The sequence below is a fragment of the Asterias rubens genome, chromosome 1 (assembly GCF_902459465.1).
Source record: "Asterias rubens chromosome 1, eAstRub1.3, whole genome shotgun sequence".
Taxonomy (NCBI): domain Eukaryota; kingdom Metazoa; phylum Echinodermata; class Asteroidea; order Forcipulatida; family Asteriidae; genus Asterias; species Asterias rubens.
This window is the reverse complement of record NC_047062.1, coordinates 17,157,652-17,169,772: the sequence shown is the minus strand read 5'-3', so window position 1 is coordinate 17,169,772 and position 12,121 is coordinate 17,157,652. Positions and strand designations below refer to the sequence as shown.

The following is a 12,121-nucleotide window of genomic DNA, read 5'->3' as shown; positions in this document are numbered from 1 at the left end:
GACAAACCAGGCTCATTCAATTTGGTTTGACATGAAGGCTACATTGAATTAACATTAACAGTAAAAAGGAGAAGTGCAGTTTCACAAGTTTAGCATTCACTGGTCAAATAAAATTGCTCTGTTTCATTTGGCCGCAAGGGTTCAGTCAACTTCGTGAAAGCCATCAGCAAGAGCTGGTCAACCATTCAATTTTGTGTAAAATATGTTGTAGAAATCCAACTTAATAATGGTCTCGAATGACAATGTGGAATAGAATGACCGAAACAAATCTTTAATGAGAAAATTGAGATCGCGTGTGCACCAAAATTAAATTGAATGCAACAATAGCTACAAGAATTCCTTATTTGAGTGAATTGTGGGAAAATGCGTGCATATGAATGCGTGTTGTTGAAACTTGCTGATTTTGCTGAAATTGCTAAAAAAAACTGTAATAATTTAAACACAACTTTTATTACCAACTCCATTTCAACAAAACATAAAATATATAAGTAAACGTGTAGTTCCAACCTAAATAGATACAGATTTCAAGCAATATGGAACTAACCAAACGTGAAATTCAAGCTTCTAGTTCGAAGACGTTTACGGGTGACTGGGATTATGAATGGATGATATTTATTATTACTATTTGTATTGAATACAAAGATGACATTTAAATAAAGAATTATTCATAATAAACTTAACTAGAGACGTGGTTAAAGGGTGTGCATATAAATATTGGCTAGATAAAAAATATCAATGTTACAGATATACACATATGACATAAAGTTGGCCATGGTGGGAAAACTTCTCCTAAAATATTGAACCGTGCTGTAGTTTTTAAGAAATGAAAGTTAGTTTTCCAAAACGACACGTTTAAAAAACAGTGCAATACTTTAAAGGGTTTTCCCCACATGTTACTCACTCGTGAATCTGATGACCAATTGTCAGGTTTTCAGGTTTATTTTACTGTGTCACACAAATTGATGATAAGACTATTTTGACAATTATCAAAAATGTTCATGTGCTTTCAGAAAAAAAACATGAAAGACGAGAGTAAAAGAACGAGGACAAACAAGACATCATGGACGACATGTTCGAAATCAAAATTTCAAATCAAATCAATATTTCAGTTACATGCGAACTGCTTGTCAGCCACCAAGTCACAACTGATATCATGCAAACATCGAATCTTCAATTAACCCATTTTTTACTCTCACACAGAAAAACACCGGACAAGCCAATGGAAAGAAGGGTCTCGACCTGAACGTAGAAGCCGCCTGGAAAAAAGGCTACACAGGAAAAGGTGTGACGATCGCAATAATGGATGATGGTGAGTACTCTGGTGTATGATCCCGCCAATGACGTCACGAGGAGCAGTGGCTGTTTTCGACCGGAGCACATCCTTACATTATCCGTGCTTATAGGCCTTGATTGAAGCGTGATAAAAAGCCGTTTCCATTTTGCAGTTTCTTTGCCAAAAGTAATATGTGACAATCAAACAAAGTCGATACATTACATTTTTGCAAACTAGAAAGAGAGAATGTCACAACAAACGAACACAAATGAAAACAATATTATGCCTAATGAACAAGGTTTTTTTTATAATAGAAAAAAATACTTAAATTTTCCACATTACGGAATACATCTCAGACTGATGATGTCACAGTTTGAGAAGCTATACATTTGTACGGCCATCTTGATTTTTTCCCATTAAATTTCGTATAAACAAACCGAGGCTGCAAAAAGAACTTAAGTCTGTTTTTTTTTTTGCACAATGAATATTAAAATTCATTGTGATATAAGGAACATGTCGTGTGTCAAAGATGGTGGCAGCCTGATCATGGTGTATTATGTCTCAAATTATTCTATAGCTCTATAGACCTTTTCGCCAATACCCATTGCGCAAGCGCCAACTAAAAATGAGGTACATTCTGTGATCAAATTTGATCCCTAGTTATCCCAGCATGCACCAAATTCCACGCCTAACGCGCGCGCCCGAGTATTGGCGATCAACAGGGCCTAATTTCATAAAGCCTGTAAGCACACAAATTTGCTTAGCATGACATTTTTTCCTAGATAAAAAACAAGATTAACAACTTAATTTTAATTTGTTGCATATTGCTTGTTACTGGCAACAAAATCACGTGAAAATTTGGTTGGAAATCCTGTTTTTATTAAGGAGGAAATTTCGTGCTTAGCAAATTTTTGTGCTTACAGGCTTTATGAATTTGGGACGAGGTCTATGGTCTCTGCTCAAGAGTCGGATATCAGAACCCGGTTACAAAAACTTAAGCAATGCGGTGATACAAACCGTGACGTCATTAAAGAGTTCTATAACACACTTTAAATTACAATTTGTTACAAGTGCTTGTGTTTGTCCGTAGGAATCGATTACATGCACGACGATCTTGCTCCCAACTTTAACCTTGAAGCAAGCTTTGACTTCAGCAGCAACGATGCATTCCCGTATCCAAGATACACCGATGACTGGTTCAACAGGTAAACTCGAGGAAATACAGAATTTGATTGAATTGCCAATCCAGCCACGAATTGGTAGAAAGGATGTGTGTATAGGAAATAAAAGAAGATTGCTGTACTGCAGGGAAAGTTAACATGGATCTAAGGGTCATCGAGAGATAACGCAAAGTTGACTTGATGAGATTAAATCTTGTGCTGGCATTACGGGACTCCGTAGGGAGTCTTGCCACGCCTTCCACCTCTGGGACCCCGGTTCGAACCCTACCGGGTGCACTATGTGGATTGGGTTTTCAGTCCCTACTTTGATGGTTGGGTTTGCATAGTGTTATCTTTCCTTGCCTTCCACCTCTGGGACCCCGGTTCGAACCCTACCGGGTGCACTATGTGGATTGGGTTTTCAGTCCCTACTTTGATGGTTGGGTTTGCATAGTGTTATCTTTCCTTGCCTTCCACCTCTGGGACCCCGGTTCGAATCCCACCGGGGCACTATGTGGATTGGGTTTTCAGTCCCTACTTTGATGGTTGGGTTTGCATAGTGTTATCTTTCCTTGCCTTCCACCTCTGGACCGAGGTTCGAATCCCACCGGGGCACTATGTGGATTGGGTTTTCAGTCCCTACTTTGATGGTTGGGTTTGCATAGTGTTATCTTTCCTTGCCTTCCACCTCTGGGACCCCGGTTCGAATCCCACCGGGGCACTATGTGGATTGGGTTTTCAGTCCCTACTTTGATGGTTGGGTTTGCATAGTGTTATCTTTCCTTGCCTTCCACCTCTGGGACCCCGGTTCGAATCCCACTGGGGCACTATGTGGATTGGGTTTTCAGTCCCTACTTTGATGGTTGGGTTTGCATAGTGTTATCTTTCCTTGCCTTCCACCTCTGGGACCCCGGTTCGAACCCTACCGGGTGCACTATGTGGATTGGGTTTTCAGTCCCTAGTTGACTGCGTGGGTTTTCCATGGAAGAATTCTCGGGGGTTTTCCTCCCACATCTAAAACTAAAAAAGTAATTTTAATGTTAGGGGCCAAGTTAAAACTAGTTGCTTACCTTTTCTCATCACCGTTAGTGCTTTCCAACTTTCTTGCTTCTGAAAATGTTGGGCATCAGGGAATAATACAGTATGAAAGTAACACTAATGATTGATTGGTTTTCAGTCACGGGACGAGGTGTGCCGGGGAGGTGTCCGCTGTGGCCGACAACGGAATCTGCGGCGTCGGGATCGCTTACAACTCTAAAATCGCAGGTAAATATTCAAGCATGAAATATAGTGGACACTATAATGAGTGCACTGTTTAGTGTGGGTCTATACAGACAAATTGACCCAAAACAAATAGTGTCATAGTATTGGGTCCACCATATCAAAAAGTCACTTATTGAAGGTTCCGGGTCAAGTCTCCGTAGCCTTTTTGAGGTATGGTTGACACTATAGGAGTACCGCTGTTTGGTTTGGGTGTCTACAGACAAATTGACCCAAACGAAATAGTGTCATAGTATTGTGTCCATCATACCTCAAAATGGCTTATGGGCCACAATGGAGAGATCTGTTCATTTGCTGTAAACTATTCACAGAGTGTAAATATAATTATTTGGTACTCAATTTGGGGCATGCTGTACCCCGGTCCCTATTATGTCTTCATTGTGTGCTTGGAATCTCAGGAATTCTCTAGAGGATTTTATGTACGAGAGGAAAATATAGTGTGTTAATGTATGGAAACATGGGGGTACCCTTTGTCCCTTATCGGGCATGGTATTATACAATCTAGAAAGAAACCAAAAGGCACATTCTTGGCGCCTTTTCTTGCTTTGACAACAAAAAAAGACCAATTAATCTGCATAATTATCGTCCGCTACGTTATGTGTAAGCTGGTTACATGGCTGATTTAATACCAAAGAGTAGGTCAATGCAGGGGGTCATTGAAGGTTCAATGGGTGTGACTGATAGAATCTGTAGCCACTCGGAACATTATGGTCCTCCTCTTTGTTCATCAAACCATTTGGAGAGACTTTCGCTGCTTCCACAAAAAACTTGATTCCAAATCTGTCTGCTTGATGGCCACTGCAAGTTTTGCTAAAAATGAGCCAGAGGGCAAAGAGCGTTTTGCGTGCATGGCTGGATGCAGACAAAAAAACATCGCGATCTCATACTTGAAATCAATTATAATTATTACATGTATATTTCAAGAGTCTTAAACTTGCAATTGGGATACTCTTTTCATCAAAGTTTTGTTTGTCAAAGGTCAATATTAACATTTAGACAACTGTGTAGTAAGTAGGATTTGAAACTTAAGATGGTGGGAGTACAATCAATCACTGAGGTGTGCTGTGACACCATGTGCATAAATCTGCATTAATATGGTTACATGAAATGTGTATAACGTGTATGTATCAACCACCAGGTATCCGTATGTTGGATCAGCCATTCATGACTGATCTGATCGAGGCATCTTCAATGAGTCACAAACCTCAGCTCATTGACATCTACAGTGCAAGCTGGGGACCTCAGGATAACGGTCAGACCGTGGATGGACCTAGAGACTTGACCCTTGAAGCTATTGCCAACGGGGTTAACAAGGTAAGGTGTTTTGAAGTGTTTTGCTAACTCCTTGTGTTTTGGTGTTGTTTTGTTTTCAAAACAATAATGAGACCTAAAAATGTGGCATAAAAATTAATGCTTAGCCAAAAGATATCACTGACTTCTTACAAACTAAGTACACGTCGTCATTATATAAACATGTGTCTTTCCGAATTTCATTAACGAGAAATCTTTGACAAGTGTTTCATCAGTTTTTAGAAAACGTGAGAACTCATTTTTGTAAACTGTTCCAGTACAATGCACTCCGAGAACTAATGTTTTTTTGTGTCTGTACTTTCCTTCAAACGGGAGCCTTCGTGTATAAGCCATTTTGAGATATGGTGGACACAACACTAAGGTTTGGGTAAATTTGTCTGTAAACACCCAAACCAAACAGTGCACTCCTAGTGTCCACTATACCTCAACAAGCCTAATAACGGCGTCTTGCTGGATTAATAATTTAACGGGGAACGTCCCAAAAGTGCTTGAAAAAATCACAGAGCAATTTATTATCCAAAGTGGCCATGGCGTTGATAACCAAACAATAATCTCGAGATACCGACACCAAGAGCTAATGGAACAAATCTATTTGACTCTGTGGCATACTACCGCCATTTTAAATTGTGTAGTCAACCGTTGTTATAAACAGCACGGCTAAAAGGGGTTCTTCTTATTATAAAGAGTACATTTTGAAGTGAAAATATAATATTAATAATAGTATAAATTTATAAAGCTCACATTTTAAAGTACATTACTCATGGCATTACAGCAAGATGAATATAAATGTACAATGATTCTAAACACCGAAAACTCATTTTCAAATCTCAATTCTGCTTTGTATTTCCTTGTAGTTTGTTGTCATCTTTTAATCAAATATTCCTGTTTCAGCTTGGGAATTTGGCCCGTCTCATCAACCTTTGTTATAGCTAGAGTCGAGTTTATTCAGAATGACCGTTATTTCATAATGTCACAAACTATTTACCCCCCTTTTGTTTTGTTCTAAAGGGACGTGCTGGTAAAGGAAGCATCTACGTCTGGGCCTCAGGAGACGGTGGACCCAATGATGACTGCAACTGCGACGGCTACGCATCCAGCATGTGGACAGTATCCATTAACTCGGCCATCAACGATGGCCGAACTGCCCTCTACGACGAGTCATGCTCATCTACTCTGGCGTCCACGTTCAGCAATGGGAGAAATAGGCATCCAGAAGCTGGTGTGGTGAGTTGTTAAGCATGTTCTAACAATTAAGTTTAATCTCCGGAAGAGAACAATCTTGAGAAACGTAATTGAAAGTTTGAGTGGCCCTGGCAAGGTACTTTACCTGCTGGATTTTCTACAACATAGACAGTTCCGCTGTCTCGAGTTTCCCCATAATAGACTCGTAAAAAACGAGCCTTCCTCGCTCTGTTGTGTAGAAATATCGTACACAAAAGAGCCCTTCCCACTATCATGTAGAGTGATATTATTCGATACACCAGACCCCACCCGTGCAAACGTTCATGGGCCCGCCCCTGCAATGGTGAAATGCAATCTCTATAGACCATCTCGAAGACTGTGGCATTGCTATTAGTTTATCCTTTGTGACTAGTATTTTGAAATTAGCATTGACAGTTGTCAAATGGCAAGGTTTTTTTCAATGTCCCAAATGGATGCGATGATTTCAGAGCTAGTTGTAGACAATCGTGGACAAGGAAATAAGAAAGTCAATTTCCACAACGACATTCAAGCTGTTTTCTTCAATATTAAACAGCAAACAAAATAATATGTTCTGAGGTGATGGACTCTGTTCCAAGACTTGTGAAGACATTTAATCTTCTATTGTTTGATTTGTTCAGGCGACTACGGATCTTTACGGAAATTGTACACTAGCTCATTCCGGTACGTCAGCAGCTGCGCCTGAGGCAGCTGGAGTATTTGCACTGGCCCTAGAAGCAAAGTGAGTAGATAATCATTCAGTTCGCTGACTCTGTCTCAATATACACACGCATCATCACTCGCAATATCGTCACATGAAGCACAAAGAAGATGTGCATATTATAATTTGTCTACTTTTCCTGAGTAGACTTCTCCTTTTTGAAACTAAACTCGATGGTTCAATGAACTATAGCTTGGGTGGGTTACATCGATAATAATTAGAACTTGTGTCGTCACAGACGGTAGCGACATTGGTGGTATCCGCATTATCATCATCATTATCATTTAGGCTGTGCTCATCCATTGTATTGATGTATAGTCCTCCTCGTGTAAATGCCTTGAATATGTATTCCTTGCAGCTCTGGTCCATGTTGTTCCTGAATATACCCTGATGTCATCTCTCATCTTCTTCTCTGTCTACCACTTTTCCTTTTTCCTGTTCTTGGTTGCTAATCCATATCTTGTTGTATATCTCATTTTTTGTTTGTTCGGGCAGTGTGTCCAGTTTCGTATTTCTGTGCATGTAATCCTGTCTCTAATTTGCCTCTCCATTGCTCTTTGTGCTTTGCAGAGTTGATGTTCTATCAGTTTTGTTATTGTCCATGTTTCTGCTCCGTAAAGTTATTGTAGCTATAGTAGTATAATAATAGGCTTGTACCTGACGATGAGACAATTCCAAAACCGAGGCCTCAAGTTCGAAGCCGCCTCGAAAAACTAGGGTTTCTTATAGGGTAAGCAAGTAATAAACCACGCATAATAAAATGAATCTTATACGTGATTTGGGTGGATACTCTCAGCTCCATTGAGATTCGATCCAGACGTTAAACGTTCTTTCATCCATTATCAGAGGCCTGCAATGATATGGCAATGAGCAGAGGTAGTCTAGGCCTGTAGAAAGGATTTGTTGTTGTTTTGAAAGAGCTTCCATTTACCATGTTCATTATTTTCCTCTTTCAGTCCTTCCTTGACATGGCGAGATATTCAGCACCTTACCGTATTGACTTCCAAGCGTAATCAGCTGTACGATGACAACTACAAGTGGCAGTGCAACGGGGTCGGTCTGGAGTTCAACCACCTCTTTGGATTCGGAGTCCTCGATGCTGGTGCCATGGTAGAGCTGGCTGAGAAATGGAAGACTGTTCCGGAACGGTTCCACTGCTCTGGGGCTACATACAAGGGAGTCAGGTGAGTTTGGGAATTGCGGTTTCACTTTGGAGGGAGTTTATTGTATTTTAATGTTTGAAAACCGGTGTCCTAAGGAAAATTTGTTTCCCGGAGGTTCTGTCCCCCTTAGTGGTTATTAATGGGCATAATGGGAACTAATGAGAAGGATGACAGTTCAACAGAGGGCGCTAGTAGAAGAAGTTTGTACACAGCTCGTCGTTTTTGGGAAAGAAACTCTCAAATCAAGGGGACAGAATCTCATACACCACCGGTATTTGCGGTTTTCCCTCGAGAATAGATGTATAGGGTACCTAGATGTATGCCTTCCTTATTCCGTTTTCAGTTTTGTTAAATACATTCTTAGACTTTGTAAGCAGAAACAGAGGAATTGTTGGGATAATATTACTTTATGTTTCGTTTACAGTCAAGTTCCAGATGGTCAGTCTGGCGAGAAGTTGGTCCTCCGCCTCAATACCGACGCCTGCGACGGCCAGGACAACATGGTCAACTACATTGAACACACCCAGGCCATCATCACCATCAACAGCACACGCCGAGGTGACGTCACCATCCACCTGACTTCCCCAATGGGTACCAGCAGTATCCTCCTGAGCGAGAGACCTGGGGACAATGACGTCATCGATGGGTTCCAGCGCTGGCCGTTCATGACGTCTCACACATGGGGTGAGGATCCAAGAGGAGAGTGGGTCCTGGAGGTAGCCATGGCTGACGGTAGCCCACACACCGCAACGCTCACCGAGTGGACTCTGGTCCTCCACGGTACCAAAGAAGCCACGTATATCGAGGAAGCCAAGTCCAAGTCAAGCTGCAAGCAGGCTGTTCTAGAAGCATTCAAGGTGCAGGAACAGGAAGAGTTGGAACACGCCAAGATGGACGCCCAGAACAGCAAGCCTGACTCCATTGATCTCTCTAAGGAAGTCGAACTCCTCAAGAGCCTTGAGGGCGCCATTGAAGATGATACAGAGGAGGAACTGGGACAAGCAATTGACGAGAAGGATAGTGACCTCCCACCCTTCTCACCGGAAGATGTACTGCCCAAAGAGGAAGAGGGCATACCCGACTCGTACTACTACCGCGATGCCGATGAGTCCACTTCATGGTACGGGGAAAACGAGGTTCCATACGGCAGTGACATCAGCAGAGATACCTGGGAGGATCCTGAAGTCTGGGAGAAATTAGAGGAGTTATTTGACGAGAAGTACGGGCGGCAAAAACTATCGTACCCGTATTAAGGGCGTCAACCATGCTTGGTTTGGCTCGAAGTGGGTTTATAGAAAAGTTCCACAGATGAAAGTTGATTTTTGTTTTCAGTAATAATTCGTCCATGCAAGTCCAACAAAAATTTCGACCACAATATAAACTATAATAATATTTTTTAAATATTTATATAGTTGAGAAAAAAACAATTTGTTTTAAAAGAGTATAAACATCCTTTACAATCGTTGCCAAAAGCCAATGGAAAAACCAAACACCTACATCTAAAAATTGCAGTTAAAATTCAAAGTGAACTTTTGCACCAAACGACATTCCATATTATATGGTTTTATGTTTTTAACCAGCTTGGAGGGTGACTAACGTTTTTTAACAGTTTTGTTTTTCTTTTTTTTCTTTTATTTTCCTGTTCACTTGTTCAGTATTTTTATTTAACCAGTAAATTAAACCATCGAAATTAGATATGCATGAGTGGTTGAATAAGTACTTAAGTATTTTAATAAAATAGAAACCTAGATTAGTGGCCCGGGGCCCTTGGGTGATTCCGTACAGTAGGTATTGATAAACAAAGACACTCTTAATGAACCACGGCTGTAAAAGTAGTCTGAGGTAGAGTGTGTTCCATTTTATCACAGTGAATGAATAAAAGCACGACACGACAAGTATCAACGACATGGATCACCTCAAACTTCCACTATAATACTTTGTGATGGATTAATCCCATACTTTACTATATCAACAAAAATCTTAACAACAAAATACCGCACAGAGTATTACCGGGACAGCTGTGGAAATCATTGCGGGAGTGTCAATAGCCGGTATGTTGTGGGAGTGTGTCTGATTTCTCTCTGTGTCCACATTCATAGAGCTGCTTAAGCACAAAAAGTAGCTTTAACATGATAAAATAATGTTTACGGCTATACCAGCCAAAGTACCATGCCACATGTATAGTTTGTGACTGATATCCTGCTTTGTTTTGCTTAGCAGAAAGGTGTTAAGTACAACTCTCTGCCTAAGCAGCTCTAGGGAATTGATCGTTGGCCTTTTTAGATTTGGTGGACACTATAGCAGTGCACTGTTTGGTTTGGGTCTACAAGGACAATGTACCAACGCCAATGTCATGGTATAAATGTGTCCACTATATCTCAAAATGGCTTATGGAAGTAGATCTGATCATCATAGAGAAAGGTTATTGTCTGATGGTGTGTAGTTTACATGCAACAATGCGGCATTGTCGTATAGGTATGGAGATGCTGTGAAACACCATGCAGCTGTTCTTAGCAGGGCTTTTTGTAGGTATGTAATATGTATTTCGTATTGGAGATTCAATATTGCTCAATTCATTTCACCTTGATTGATTCCAACCCATATCGTCCTATATGAAATCGAAGTGTAAGACGCTCTTCCTTGTAAATATAATTAAATATGGGATATAATATGTCTACGAAATGATATATTTGTAACTAATAAAAAAAGTTATAGCTATGCTTTCTTTAAAACAACCAAACATAACAACAAATAGTATTAACTTAATATTTATTTCTTTATTAAGGATGTTTTGGATGAAGTAAGCATGACCAATTTCATATTGATGTAAATTTGAATGTTTATTTCATCTGACAGTAAATGTGCACATTTTCACATTGCTGGTTGAGGGGAAAAGCTCGCAAACACAAGAGCGAGGGGGTAGGGAACCATACCGGTACCATACTATAATTTATGTGGAAGTCACAGATTTAACAAAACAAAGTGCTGATGTATTTCAAAGGGAGCTTTTTGTTGAAATCTTTTAATGAAATCTACACAGAAGTTATACAATTGCAGCAGGAGACAAAGTCTAGGAGATTTATTGTTGTTAATATTATAATTTCACAATCCCGCATCATAAATTCGGTTCATTTGATTTCAGCATTAAATCAACTCATTGAACGCAAGAGCATTTTTCGAATGCTGATATTCTTGTTCAACTATCTTCCTCTTTGAAACTTAAAATCCTGTACGGCATGTACTTAATGATAAGCCACGTCTTTGTCTTTAGCGTAGAAAAGCTTAAGTTAATTTGATATAATTATTGCAAATGGCGTTTACTAGAACCATGGATTTCATCGATGCTAGAACTATCAGTGAAGAAAAACTACAAACTACAAGCCCGGCGTAAACAAATAATGTTTCATTAACGCGAGACGGGCGCAATATTCAAACAAATGAATTACATCAATATTACTGGACCCTTTTTAATTGATATATATTTTTGCATGACCTAACTTGTATAATACCGTAAGGTAATAGACTAGGGGCGGCACTCCTTTAAAAAAAGTGACAAAATCAAGTGTTCAGTCTATTTCAACATGTATACCTACAATTGGGCGACCTGTAGATGGAGTTGTTCGTTCAATTTGGTCCTCCTTTCATTTACTATCCTGTTCTTTGAAATAGAATTCTTGCCAGATTAAAAAAAAAAGTGCCGCTAAACTAAAATACAAATTAGCATAATGCGTCTGGTGATAGCTGTATATGTTTATAAATGTTATAAATAAAATAAAATATTATTCTAAAAGAGTATTATTGTAAATCTGTCATATTAAAATCTAAATGGTGTTGTAAAATTTGTAAAAGGCAACAAATTAAATTTAGGAGCAAAGCATGCTGTATTATAATACGCTATACGAAAGGTAAACTAAATGTGTTAACATCGATGCTTGCTCCAGAAATTTGTAATAATTGAGAATTTTTAACTAACAAATTATCAGTTATATTAGACACTAATTATATGAAGACT

The 12,121-nt window shown here is 39.6% G+C and overlaps 1 protein-coding gene across 1 annotated transcript in view; it reads left to right on the top strand.

Moving 5' to 3' along the window:
* LOC117288504 (neuroendocrine convertase 2-like) overlaps positions 1 to 10,096 on the top strand; it is a 35,220-nt gene extending 25,124 nt beyond the window's left edge. Inside the window, exons 4-11 of the mRNA XM_033769391.1 lie at positions 1,201 to 1,309; positions 2,364 to 2,478; positions 3,611 to 3,699; positions 4,853 to 5,028; positions 6,034 to 6,249; positions 6,867 to 6,967; positions 7,903 to 8,130; positions 8,534 to 10,096. Of these exons, the coding sequence (XP_033625282.1) occupies positions 1,201 to 1,309; positions 2,364 to 2,478; positions 3,611 to 3,699; positions 4,853 to 5,028; positions 6,034 to 6,249; positions 6,867 to 6,967; positions 7,903 to 8,130; positions 8,534 to 9,362 (1,863 nt within the window). The 3' untranslated portion in view covers positions 9,363 to 10,096. The remainder of the gene's footprint in view (positions 1 to 1,200; positions 1,310 to 2,363; positions 2,479 to 3,610; positions 3,700 to 4,852; positions 5,029 to 6,033; positions 6,250 to 6,866; positions 6,968 to 7,902; positions 8,131 to 8,533) is intronic.
* Positions 10,097 to 12,121: the final 2,025 nt, after the last annotated feature.